This window comes from Phocoena phocoena, chromosome 14 (assembly GCF_963924675.1).
Source record: "Phocoena phocoena chromosome 14, mPhoPho1.1, whole genome shotgun sequence".
Taxonomy (NCBI): Eukaryota; Metazoa; Chordata; class Mammalia; order Artiodactyla; family Phocoenidae; genus Phocoena; species Phocoena phocoena.
In genome coordinates this window covers 63,664,590-63,679,032 of record NC_089232.1, presented here as the reverse complement: position 1 = coordinate 63,679,032, position 14,443 = coordinate 63,664,590, and the positions used below count along the sequence as shown (strand labels likewise).

Genomic DNA, 14,443 nt, shown 5'->3' with positions numbered 1-14,443 from the left:
TAGGTACTTATCCCAGGTATAATGTATAGGTACTTATCCCGGGTATAATGTATAGGCACTTATCCCAGGTATAATGTGTAGGTACTTATCCCAGGTATAATGTACAGGTACTTATCCCAGGTATAATGTATAGGTACTTATCCCAGGTATAATGTATAGGTACTTATCCCAGGTATAATGTATAGGTACTTATCCCAGGTATAATGTACAGGTACTTATCCCAGGTATAATGTATAGGTACTTATCCCAGGTATAATGTATAGGTACTTATCCCGGGTATAATGTATAGGCACTTATCCCAGGTATAATGTATAGGTACTTATCCCAGGTATAATGTATAGGTACTTATCCCAGGTATAATGTACAGGTACTTATCCCAGGTATAATGTATAGGTACTTATCCCAGGTATAATGTATAGGTACTTATCCCAGGTATAATGTACAGGTACTTATCCCAGGTATAATGTACAGGTACTTATCCCAGGTATAATGTATAGGTACTTATCCCAGGTATAATGTACAGGTACTTATCCCGGGTATAATGTATAGGTACTTATCCCAGGTATAATGTATAGGTACTTATCCCAGGTATAATGTACAGGTACTTATCCCAGGTATAATGTATAGGTACTTATCCCAGGTATAATGTATAGGTACTTATCCCAGGTATAATGTATAGGTACTTATCCCAGGTATAATGTATAGGCACTTATCCCAGGTATAATGTACAGGTACTTATCCCAGGTATAATGTATAGGTACTTATCCCGGGTATAATGTATAGGCACTTATCCCAGGTATAATGTGTAGGTACTTATCCCAGGTATAATGTACAGGTACTTATCCCAGGTATAATGTATAGGTACTTATCCCAGGTATAATGTATAGGTACTTATCCCAGGTATAATGTATAGGTACTTATCCCAGGTATAATGTATAGGTACTTATCCCAGGTATAATGTATAGGTACTTATCCCAGGTATAATGTATAGGCACTTATCCCGGGTATAATGTATAGGTACTTATCCCAGGTATAATGTATAGGTACTTATCCCAGGTATAATGTATAGGTACTTATCCCAGGTATAATGTATAGGTACTTACTTATCCCAGGTATAATGTATAGGTACTTACTTATCCCAGGTATAATGTATAGGTACTTATCCCAGGTATAATGTATAGGTACTTATCCCAGGTATAATGTATAGGTACTTATCCCAGGTATAATGTATAGGTACTTATCCCAGGTATAATGTATAGGTACTTATCCCAGGTATAATGTATAGGTACTTATCCCAGGTATAATGTATAGGTACTTAAGTATATGTGTGTGTATAAAACTTAGTTTCATGCTGACTAGCATGAACATTTACTTTCATCCTGATGTGCGTATTAATTATTTATGACTGATAAGTTTTCTTCCCAATCTGTTTTAGTGAAATTTCCTCCTAACATAGTCAATATCCATGTGAAGCACCCTCCTGAGGCCTCAGTCCAGATACATCAGGTTTCAAGAGTTGATGGCCCAACAGGCCAGAAGGTAAAAGAAGCTCAACCAGGCCAGTCCCAAGTCTCTTACCAAGGGCTTCCTGTCCAGAAGACTCAGACGGTCCATTCCTCATACTCCCACCAGCAAGTCATTCCTCACGTGTATCCGGTGGCTGCTAAGACGCAGCTTGGCCGGTGCTTCCAGGAGACTATTGGGTCGCAGGTGAGCCACACTGCCCAGCCCATTTTAGTGATGTGTTCTAGGTATAGTCTCATTGTAGTAGGAAAGACAGACTTGGTAGAAATAAGTTTTTTTGTAGAAGGGGTTGGCAAACTGACCTGTGGGCCTGTTACTGTAAATAAAACTTTATTGGACACAGCCACACCCATCATTTACATACTGTCTATGTCTGCTTTCATGCTATGGACAGAAGGATGGTATACTTTCAATGAGGTCATATGATCTGAAATGCCTAAAATATGGTCTGCAAAGCCCTTTTCAGAAAAAGTTTGCCATAATTTGTCATCTTTTATTTTCTTATACAAATTTATAACTAGAATGGCAACGCATGAGTTGTTTGAAGTGCATTTTAAATAGCATTGGATTTATGTGTAACTTTAGGTCTATATATCGTAAAGTGAGAGAGAGGCTGACTTCTCTTTAAAACTCATCATTGAATGTGCATAGTAAAAGCAACATAAAATTACTGGTTCCTCTACCCCAGTTACTTGGTGCTTCCTGCTTTGGAATTACGTGATAATGACATAGCTTTGTCCTACGGTTCTTCTCCTGTCACCTGATTATGGTTTGAACCCCCTGTGAGAAAAATAGGCGAGATCTATTTATTATTCCTGCTGTTACCTGAATATTCAAAAAATTGTGTGTGTGTTTGTGTGTGAGTGAAATATCTGTTTGTAGTAGAATCAATCGTTCTTGCTTTTGAAACCTGGAGAACACTTTTAGATACTGGGCAGGTCCATGGTTGGGTCATCCCCTTGCCCAGGGGAAGAGGTAAAATTGGTTTGTAGACCAGAATGGAAAGAACAGCCATGTAGAGTTATAAGACCTTGGTTAGAGCCATGGGCTCAGCACTTGGTGGCAGGGAGCCAGCTTCCTTATTTGTAAAGTGGAGACAAGAATATGGGGCTTTGTCAAGATTAGACAAGGTAATGTGACATGCTCTGCAAATGTTACAGAACTATGCAACTACTAGCTTAGAAGACACTTACCTATTGATAGAGTCAAACATAAAAAGAGAGCAGGTGATTGCTTATGTCATGTAACTTCAGTAAGACAGGGAAGGCTTGATGCCCCACACAACCTTGGTCTGCCTGCGGAGCCTGAAGTGCCTACTTAAGAGGGACCTTTTCCTTCCTCATTGAAGACCAGGTTTAAACACATGCTTTTTGGAGAAGGAATATCATCAGTTTACATTTAGCTTAGAAGTAAAGACTGGATTACTGTGTTAAGGGCAAGTTTTTATAGGGGCAGTGGGGCTGAAGTAAACCTCACATGCTGCACAGTTTGCCCCAGACAAGCCTTGGAGAAGGAGGATGAATTTGGTGCCATTTGCATTGTTTAGTCATTTCAGCTTAGGTTGGTCATGAGAAAGGAAAAAAGCAGGTCCTTTTAAAATTCTGTGCCCAGTATCCTTCTCCCTAGTTTCCAAGTTGGAACACAGATGGTAAAAAGCAAGAAAATGAGATGTCAACAGACTTGTTATTCTTGTACATATAATCGTAGGCAGATGATTGCTAACTAGAAAGAATATAAACAGATTATTTACTTTTAGGCCTAAGCTGGACTATACAATCCACATGAATTGGGTAGTTGGTGGAGTTACCCAAATAATCCAAACTCGGTGGAACACTTTTTTGTCTTATCTGGATACTTCTCTGACTTTTGGTCTGTATGATCCAGACAGTGATCTCAATACTTAATTCATTTTGCATGTGTAGTAACTAATACACAGCTTCAAAATAAGACCTGTTTTGCGAAAACATTCTCAGAAGATATTTGTTGGTGAGAAATATTGCTGAATGCCCACGATTGTCCAGTTTGCGCAATTAGGATGATCCAAGCATTAAAAAAAAAAAATTACTGGCAAATTGTCAATAGTATATAAGATGTATCCTACAAAGGTGTTTGGAAATATTTGTGCCTTCTTGCTGTGGTTGGTGTGCAAACATAGTTACAGAGGGAGGTACAGGTGGATTTTAAATAAATGGCAGAAACGACTGCATAAATACTCACTAGTGCTTTGCTCAGTGAGAAAACTCTTATTAGATACAGATTACAACTACTGGGACCTTCATGTCATAGTCATCAGTAAGCACTTATGTTTATGTATTGCCATTAGAGGTCATATACAAAACAAATTTAGTAGAAAAAGACCTTGTTTCTGTGGCACATTCTAAAAATGAGGTAGTAAACTTGAGGTTGAAAAGCCAACATGAACTGTGATCAGTGTATTTAAATTCATGGGAGCTTCATAGAATAGAATTTCAGGAACTGCTTGGATGTTGGAGGAAAATGGATGATTGGTTAGGAAACTAAGCTCACAGAGAAGTGGGGGAGAAATTAAACAGAAGAGAGAGAACACTGCAAGAAACAGGTAAGGAGGAAGTGTCAGAAGAGACCAGAGAAGTAAACTAGTTTAGAGTTCCTGGCAGGCTTTGGCACAGATATGAAGCCTTTTAAACCTGAGGCATAGGGCAAAGTAAAAGATTTGGTATCAAGGTAAAAATCGCATGATGCCCCGTTGATCAGGTGATCAAACTCAGAATCATTAAAAGGGGGACAACTGATATCATATGCCTCCTGATGGGATGCAGTATGAAGTGTAGAGCAACACCTTAAAGGTATTCTTGCCAAAAATGTGTGAGCTGAATCTAATCAATCCTTTACACCTAACCTCCAGCTCATAGGGAATACTGAGGGTGAAGAAACAAGCCAAAACTATCATACTCCCTCACATCAGAAAGAATGATAATGTAGGGTATTATTGCTTGGTTTCTTCATATCGTTAAAAAATAAAGATTGACTTCCTCAGAAAGAGACTAAAGAGAGACAATAGCGCATATAATATATGAGCCTTAATCATATCTTGGTTTTAAAAAAATCAAAACCCAGCTCTGAAAGACATTTGAAGAACAATTGAGGAAGCTTAAATACGGACTGGATATTAGATGGTATTTTGGAACTGTTATTTTCTTAGGTGTGATAATGGTGTTAGAGGTATGTAGGGTAGTGTCCTTATTCTTGAGTGAGGAATGCCATGATGTCTGTAATTTACTTTCAAATGCCTTTTATACACAAATATAACAAAATTGTAAAAATTGTTGACTCTGAGAGGTGGGAAAGCAAGTGATCACTGTATTATTCTTTGAATTATCTCAGCATATTTGAAAATTCCTTATGAGGAAAAGAAGGAAAATGTGAACATTTCCTAGACTTATGAATAGAATAATTTTATGATGAACTTAAAAGCTCTAAGTTTAATACATTTAATGAACTTTTAGAAAATTTTAAAAGTTTCAACTTTTGAATGAGACGGGAGTGGACGTGGGGCTGGTAGACATGAGGAGGTCAGGGAAGAGAAGTTGGCCTTAGTCCAATTGTGAAATGATCAGGGTCCAATCTAAGAAGTAAATTTAAAGATGAAGAGATTAATGCAGAGGCTTTTGTGAAGAATCCAGCATCAGGATTTGATTATGGGCTGTTGTGAAGGAAAAGATGGTGCTGAGTTGGAGAGTATTCTGAACTCCCTGGCTTCAGAAATCAGATCAATGCGCTCTCTGATTGATTAACTGACCCTTGGAGGGGAGGACTGTGAGGTAAAGATGAGTAGCTACATCTTTGTTTTAACCAGTTCCATCTTTGAGTGATGTCAAGAATCAGGTATTCTTGAATATCAATCATGGAGTCCAGTGCTGTTTTAGAGATGAAGTGAGAGAGGATTAATGGAGAAAACTCAGTGCTCAGTGACTAGACTTAGTGATGATAGTTAAATTAATAAGAACAGAGATTGTTTTGGCTTGTATTATAAAGTGGAACGAGGAGGAATAATGGGATTGGAAATATCTAAAGTGTTTTTCACCTTGATGGAAAGTGTCAAGATAAAGGGGGAAATACCTTTCCTATTGTAGAAAGTGATGTTTCATCTTTCAGAGTCCTAAAAATAATTTCTTGTTCTTAAGATTATATAAACTGTTGATTTCTGTGTGAATCAGGCTGGGTACAGGCATCACTAAATTCACTTTAAAGTATTAGAAGAATAGAAATTAATCTAATAGATCGTACAGGGTGGCTAAGAGGAATTGGTTTCTTGAATGTAAATCAAGTTTGAAGTAGCTGAAAAGTCATAATTTTGGCAGAGATAAGTATCTGTGCTGTCTGCAGTAAACAGTGGTATGCCATATATATTTGAAAACATTTCTGAGATTTTGCTCAATGTATAGATAGATCAAATTAGGATTACATTTCTAGGGGTTATAATTACCAACTACTTGGAGTATAATCTCATGTTTTCATGTGCTTAAAACTTCAACATTTCCAGTCAAGTTTTCATCTCTGGGGAGAGGCCAAATTTCAGAAAAATACCCCTCAAATCTATTTTTGCATCACAGGGTCATCGAATGTGTACACTTTTTCCATTGTGCAAGGGTGTCCTTTATTTTAAACTGGTTCTCTTAACAGTGACTAAATTTGAGATTTATTTGGCATCTGAGTGTTTGGTTGTTTCAAACATGTTTTATTTATTGCCCAATTACTGGAAATAAATGTTTACAGTGACCTAATGATGTCAGATGGTATGAAAAGACCTTGTGTGAGAGGTAGGGTTCAGAGTCCAGCTTCCATGTTGGGTGTGCCATTGCTGCCTTGTGAAATCATATGCTTTTTGTTCATTGTGGAAACATGCCCCTTAATTAGACAGGAGTTACAAGATGAGACAAAAATTCAAGTGCCTCAAGACTTTCCGATTGCAAGTGCCAAAAGAGCAGCAAATTCCATGTATAAATACCTGAGTTAAATAAGGATAGAAATACTCGAAAACCTGAAGTAGATGTAAACAGAAGAGAGAGGGTATTTTTAGTACAGCACTCTAGCACGGATAAAGATAATCAAATAACATACAAACCCACTTTGATAGTTGGCAACCATAAAATCCCCATAATGATTAAAAAAAAAAGCCCATAGGTACAAGACGTACAAACTATAAGGTATAAAGTAAGCTATAAGGATATACTGCACAACATGGCGAACATAGACAATATTTTACAATAACTATAAATGGAGTATAAACTTGAAAAGTTGTGTACCACTATATTGTATATCTGTAACATGTAATATTGTATAGCAACTGTACTTCAATTAAAAAAATACAGTTTAATTTACAAAACCATAAGAAACACTCTAAGATTAAATTCTCTAATATATGTTCTATAGAAGAAAACAAGCTTTATGTGGATTAGGAAGAAAAGGACCACTTCTTGATGTGAAATCCTGATATCGTTGGAAAAACCTTTCTTTCCTTTAATTACTGGTCATATAAATTTTAAGCCCTGGGGCAAAAATTGAGTTAAAATGACACGAGAACAGCTTGGGATCCTCTTAGAGGTTCCAGAAGTTGTTCTAACAGTTCTTTTTGGACAGGAAGAATAGAAACAGAATGGGCCACCGGAGAAAAAGATTCTTTAATTGGAGATTGGTCTCTTTTGGCAGACAAATTCAATAACATCCTCAAGCTCTAAACCTTAACACTGGAACGAGCATACACACACACACACACACACAATTCTGAAGGGCCAAGCAGATGCACTTTGCTTTTGTTTAAAAAAACTTTAAAAAAATAAGCATCATGGAGAAATTAACCGGAAAGTGTGAACTCACTGAAGTGGAAAAGTAACTGAACTACATGGCTGGAAGTACTTTTTTAAAAAGTCTCAGGACTTTGAAGAAAAGTATTTCCTGGTTTCTTCCACACAGAAGCCAATGAGAAAGTAGAGAAACAGATGCCTGTCAGTTCCACACGGCAGAAAAAAACAGAGATGGATAAGTAGAGATGTAGCTGTAGATATGGGCTGCAGACTTTGCAAATCTCTTCTCAGTGATGGAAAAGGAATTTAGTGCTCAATTAAGGGATCAAGGACATGAAGTTCTGCTTAGAAACCTCTTCTTTGATTTCCTCAGACTCTTCTCTGCCCTGATGATGAGCATTACTGGGGTGAGGCCTGAAGCTATGATGAAGTACCAATTTTATCCTGATGGGGGGATGATGCCAGCCTGGTTGTAACACTTTCAGTCTGGTTAATTCCCTAAATTGAGTCCATAAACTGCATAAATAGATGAGAAGTCTAAACAAAGAATAACTATAAAACATTTTACCAGAGGCTCTTTGCCTCTTGTATCTGTGTTATCCCTTATGTGGGAAGGAGAACTGAGTCATCCAGGCTGGGTCAACAGTGGGCACAGGTGTGTATGTGGCTCTCTTCTCTTCCCCATTTCCCCAGGCCACATGCTCTTGGGGTCGGGGCCCTCCGGGTGAACTTGGCCTTCTTGCAGAGGGGCTGCTGGACAGTGATGAGGGAAGGCAGGGCCAGAGCCACCAGACATCTGCCTTCTCCAGGAGCAGAGACCCCTGTGGGGGTGTGCTGATTGCATTTACTGAAGTTTGGCCTCCTTCAGGTGGAATAAGTCATAAACACCAGGCACTTCCTATGCCATCTGGGGTTTACTTCAGTATCCTACTCAAATAGTCCTTTGGCATAATCTAAGAAATATTTAATTGACTGTTAGGGAGTCTGGTTGTCCCCAGCAACTGTAAAATGGCCATCCTTGCCAAACCTTACCTGTGTCAACAGCAGAGGGTGTCACTGAAGGTGTCACATGCATCGCAGTGATAGGTCTTGGACCTCTGCAGTGTCGATTGGTCTTTCCAACTGCCTCTGCCAGATGGACCTTGTGCAGGGGCCCTCTTCCTTGGGGTTGAAAAGATCAATAAAGACAGGGATAAGACCCAAAGGGGAAACACACTGCACATGAAAGAGAACATGTCTCCATGTCACTGGACTTCTGCCAGTGGTGGGAAGAACCGCTGGTTTTACTTGGATTGAGAATGTAGGACTGAGACATTAGGATAATCAAAATACAGATTCTTAGAACTGAAGTAGAGTACTTAAGAGAATGGGTGATGACCCAGACATTACCCTTCCTACTGCCTAATATCGAGTCTTTACCCAGGCCGATGTCCTCTGGGCACCAAAGAGGCTGTCAGCTTCAGGTGTTCACTTACCCTGACCTGTTTAATAGATAAGCAAGTTTACGATTCTTCGGTCCGCTCAGATGTTTTTCATTTTATTTATGATAAAGGCAGTGAAAATGCCTTTATATATACCTATTAACTAAACTCCTGTTTTTTCAGAGGAGTAGGCATTGAAAATAATCATGGGGCAGTTCAGAGTGGATGCATGTTGTGTCACTTCTGATGTTGACAAAGTGGCAAGATTTTGTGATCATTACATTTGAAGATGACAGTTCTGAGCACGTTGGAAGTGGTTTTAAGAGCCCGTGACTTGAACTGATGGCTGGTTTAGGCTCTATACGTTACAAAAATGTGTGAAGAGTCAAAGCTGGTATTTCTAGGATCTGATGTTGTTTCTTGGCTTTGTCTGCATTACCCCTTGGAACTGAGATTTGCTAAAATGAAGTGGAATCATCTGATTTGCTGAAAAACAAAACAACACAGTTCTTCAGAACCTGACCCATAAAGTTGTAGTGAAAAAAGCAACATTACCCTTTGTTGAAAGACAATAAAAGGATTCCCCAACTCTGCCCCGCACCTTCCCCCACAATGATGATAAATACTGTTTTTTTTTTCTCATCCTCATTCCATTTTTTCTCCTTTTGTATATCAAAGAATTTATAGGGCTTCCCTGGTGGCGCAGTGGTTGAGAGTCCGCCTGCCGATGCAGGGGACACGGGTTCGTGCCCCGGTCCGGGAAGATCCCACATGCCGCGGAGCGGCTGGGCCCGTGAGCCATGGCCGCTGAGCCTGCGCGTCCGGAGCCTGTGCTCCACGACGGGAGAGACCACAGCAGTGAGAGGCCCACGTACTGCAAAAAAAAAAAAAAAAAAAAAAGAATTTATATATGCAATTGGATATTGTTTCAACAAGATCTCTCTTTGAGACTTGTGCATTTACTCTAGTGATACTGCTGTTGTGTAGTTTGGAAACTGGTTTTGAAGGAAGTGTTTCAGAACCGGTTAACAAGCTGCACATGAAAACTAGCCTTCGATTTTCTGCAGCTCACCCATTTAATGTATTCTCAGTGAATCCGAAAGCTTCTGATGCTCAGTTCAGCCTCTCGTGGGCTCAATACCACCATTGAGGGCATTTAAAATAACATGTATTCAGCCCTGAAGAGAATTCTGAAATCCGGACAGAGGAGTTATAAATATTTTGAACAAAGACAGCAATGCTTTCAAGATGACACTTTGGAGAGGACTGGCTTAGAGTGTGCAGGCTTTGATGGAGTTGAGAAAATGGTCTGACGGCTCTGTGGCTTTGGGGCAGGCATCTTAGTAAGGCCGTGTGTTTTTATAAAATAGTTGATAGTGAACATTCACATGTATGGCCTTACCTGACCTTCAAAACAACCTCATAACAAGGAAAAGTAGGTATTCTTGTCTCCCATTTACTTAAGTGAAACTTGAGGCTCAGAGAGGTAAGGGGACTAGCTTGTGTTGGTATTTCCAAATAATAGCTCTTTTTCCACTTTGGCAAACTCACCATATCTCTGGCCCTTGGTTTCTTTATTTTTCAAATAACTGGTTTGGCTGAGAAGACTACCAAGGCCTCTTTTAGTCATGCAGTCCTCTGACTGTGATGATTTTGATGTCTCTCTTCTTTTCTGCAATCTTAGACGCCACTGATACTTACATATGCACAGGATCTGTGGACAAAGCAAACTGTACAAACCTCGAATACAGTCAGTACCTAGAAAGATCTTTCAAATCCACCCCGACTTCAGAGACTCAAGTGTTTGCTCCTCTAAAAAGCATTTCAATCCTTTAGTGCACATTGCTCTCTCCTCCCGACCTTTTACTGCATGTAGAATCCAATCAGACCATTTTGAATTTAGTTGTTTTAAAGTTGACGATCTTGTGCCTCTCTTCTCTTCCCCACAAGCTTGTGCTTTGTATGAGGACAGGGCCACTTACAGACTGAGCTCAGTACTGGGCACAGGTGAGTCGTCAGTAAGTATATTAGTATTAGTCAGTGTAGGCTAGGTTCTGCTGCAGTAATAAACATTACAGAAGCTTACACTTTGTATGCACTATATGTCTAACAGGTGAGCAGGGGGGCTCTGTGCTACACATCTCTCAGGGACTCAGGCTGTTGGTGGTTTCCACCATGTTACTGCTGTGCTATATGGAATACATGACCTCTCAATTCTGACAGCAAGAGAAGTCTTAACCCCCAATGTGACTGTAATTGGAGATAGTCTGTAAGGAAGTAATTAAGATTAAAGTCATAAGGGTGGGGCCCTGATACGATAGGATTAGTGTTCTTGTAATAAGAGATACCAGAGAGCTCCCTCTCTTCATGTGAGGACATAGCAAGATGGCAGCCTCTTATAAGCCAGGAAGAGAGTCCTCACCAGAACTGGCCATGCTAGCACCTTGATTTTGGTTTTTGACGCTCCAGAACTGGGAGAGAAAATAAATGTTATTGAAGCCACCCCGTCTCTGGAGTTTCGTAATGGCAGCCCAAGCTGACTAACAGTAAGGGACCAGAGCATGTGGGGAAGCAAGTGGTTCTTTGGTGAGCAGTAAATGTTCCCACCACAAGTGGCAGAGCAGTGGTCAAGACAGACATGGTTCCCTGCTCCCAGGGAATTAAAGAAACTTATTAATATGGCTTGTGGCATTCAGTTTTTCTATACTACTTGTGACCAAACCACAGGTAATTATGAGTTTTGAGTTCTGTGTACTTGGATGAGATACCAAAAAACTGAAAGCTTAACCAAGTGAGGCACATGTTACAGCTGACATAGTGTTATGAGGCCTCAAATGGGTTTTTGTTCCTTTCAGTATCTCTATGTAAACAAAAATGAAACTGACAAACAATGAAGCTTCATAGAAAGAATTTCTCTCAATACAATTCTAGAAATAAGCACTGGGGAGAATAGGCCTTATGTTCATCATTTGTGAGTGATCTGATTGCTGTAGTAATAACCATGCCATGCCTACATGCCTGTCTTTATTTCCTCCCTCATCTTGAGTCTAACTTTATAAAGGAAATATCCTTGGTAATGGAAGTTTGGATAAATTTCATGTTTGTACCATCTAGTACTAGGATTTATGGTGTTATTTGTGTTTTGCTGCAAGGAAAGGCTAACAGGAATTATGTTGGGATATAATCATGAAAAAACATAATTCTTTTTGCAATTTAAGAATAGCAAGACACATACATCATAGCTTGCTAGACTTGACTGTTGAAATACTCAAATCATTGTAGAGGTGGAGAAAATAGGCAGCCCAAATTTGATCGTTTATTTAGAAAAGATGTCAAGTAGAATCATACGTTGCATGCTTAAGAATTTTTTCTCCTTTTATGTTACTTTAAAACCATTTTTGCCTTAGTGTAACTTTAAAAATACTGTTTCATAAAACTAAAGTAGTTGTCTGGAATTCCTTGAAGCCCATGGTTTGGCTTCAGCAGGCTTTAAACAAATACACTGTCAGAAATCAATGTGGATACATTTCCAACAGTTAATGCCCTAGTCACAGTAGATACTTTGTAAAATCAATACCCTGAAATATCAGAGGATTATGGTTGTATCAGATACACCACATGCCTAACATTGTTTTAATTACTCTAATAAAAGAAAGCTGGGTGGACTTTAAAAAAACAAAACAAAAACAACAAAAAAAAATCTTGCCTGTAAAGAATGTTCTGCTCAAGCCAAAGCAAATTTTTTACAAGTTCTTTTAGAAAATCTGGAAGTATTTAAGCGTTTTCCTCTTCTTCTTATGAGACAATGCCTGTTACCCTGCCAGTGCTCCATCGTACAATATTCTCCTTTATGACAACAGGCGTTTAGAACAAGTTGATCAAATATGTTGCTATAGTTACGTTAGTGATAGGGTTCAGAGATTTGGACCCTTTTTCTCATTGGCACATAGACATGAACATGTTTAATGTTCTGGTATATGGATGCTGAAGAGTTCTCATGAGGTTTTCTAGTTTGATTTGGAGCCATAGTTGGTCCACAGGCTGGAGGACTGTTTTGCTCGGAAGATGGGCAGAAGTCATTTTGCCAAAGTAGAGATGTGTTTATATCACAGCGAAAAGATTAATAGAAACAAAGAGGCCCTGTGACAGAAGTTTGGATTAATTGTTACATTACATACAGGGAGAACTTTCCCCATGAGGGTCCTGGTTCTGGTTTTTATGAGAAATCCCAGATTTTCAAAAAATGGGATTCACATTCCTCAACCAGATTCATAGAACTGAGGGTGTAGCTTCTGTTTGCCAGAATACCTCAAGGCTTTGTGCCAGAACATTGGAATAAGGTGCTTCTGGGTGGGGGTAGAGGTGAGCATGGCAGTTGCACACTTGGAATAATTTATGGGACACCTGTGCAGAGTGGGTTGATCAACCATAATGTGACTTTAAAATGAGTCATCGCTCAGGGCATGGAAAATCTGTGTCTCCATGACTGTCTTGAATAATTTCTGATATTTCGCCTATTGATAATCATCTATTCATTATAATTCTTATAATTTAGAAAGGAGCCATTTAAAAGCCGTGACTGTTTTTAGAAAGAGCTGCCTTTTTTGTGTGAATAGTGACTAGCAGGAAAGGGAGAGGGTATGAAGCAGGGTCCAGAAGAGGAGGCCCATTCTGGTCATCACTGATCAAGTTGGTCCAGGTCATGGTATGATGTTAGGACTAGGAAGCATGTGGCAGCAGGGAATCTAGTGGATCAACCTGGCAGGCAGGGAACATTTAAGGAACATGGAGCTTCACAGGTTACCCTCACCCCTGCTCTAGAGTCTTCATAAAATCATAGAATCTAGGTGCATCAACGAATATTTGCAATTAGTCTATCCTTAAAATTTGATTGGTGAGGAAGCTAAAGTCCAGAGATAAATAAATTTGCTTCACGTCTTGTTTTGAGTTTATGGTAGGTAAGGGCCAAGACTGAGGCTTTCTGCTTCCTACTCCAATATTGTTTCTACTGTTCCATCCAGGCTCTTAGGTCATTTCTCCTGGGTGTGGAGGATTCACAAGAAACCATTGCTGTCTGTATAAGTCAGCTTGGGCTGCCATAAAAAATACTACAGACTGGGAGGCTGAAACAACCAAAATTTATTCTCATAGTTCTGGAGATTGGAAGTCTAAGATCAAGATGTTGAGAGATTCAGTTCCTGGTCGGGCTCTCTTCCTGGTTTGTAGATGGCCACCTTGTCACTGTCTTCAGATGGCAGAGAGAGAACGGGCTCTGGTCTGTCTTCCTCTCCTTCTAAGGACACTAATCCTATCACAAGGGCCCCACCCTCATGACCTCATCTAAACCTAATTACCTCCCAAAGGTCTTACCTCCTAATATCATCCTGTTAGGGGTTAGATGTGAATTTGCATGGAGGGGCACACCAACATTCAGTCCATAATACTAGCTGAACGTGAAAGAACAGATACATTCGCTGGGACATGTTTTAGGGAGTTCCATGTTCTGCGGTGTCTTGTGATTGCACCATGTATGCTTGGGAGTAAATGCAGAGTAGGCTTCACTATTTTGGCTTCATGGTCTTGGTCCTCTGGCACCAAGACATGGCATGTGGCAAGAAGGATCTTGATGTCCCCAAAGTGAAATCATCTGCTGCTTGAACATTGATATTAACTGGTTGACTTATTGTGATACCATGTTGTCCTTATTGAGTAGAA

The 14,443-nt window shown here is 39.5% G+C and overlaps 1 protein-coding gene across 24 annotated transcripts in view; it reads left to right on the top strand.

The window, feature by feature from the left end:
• LTBP1 (latent transforming growth factor beta binding protein 1) overlaps positions 1 to 14,443 on the top strand; it is a 428,310-nt gene that overhangs the window by 220,931 nt on the left and 192,936 nt on the right. For all 24 annotated transcript variants that reach the window (XM_065891713.1, XM_065891712.1, XM_065891731.1 and 21 more), the window contains one exon: positions 1,436 to 1,710. In XM_065891713.1, the coding sequence (XP_065747785.1) occupies positions 1,436 to 1,710 (275 nt within the window). The remainder of the gene's footprint in view (positions 1 to 1,435; positions 1,711 to 14,443) is intronic.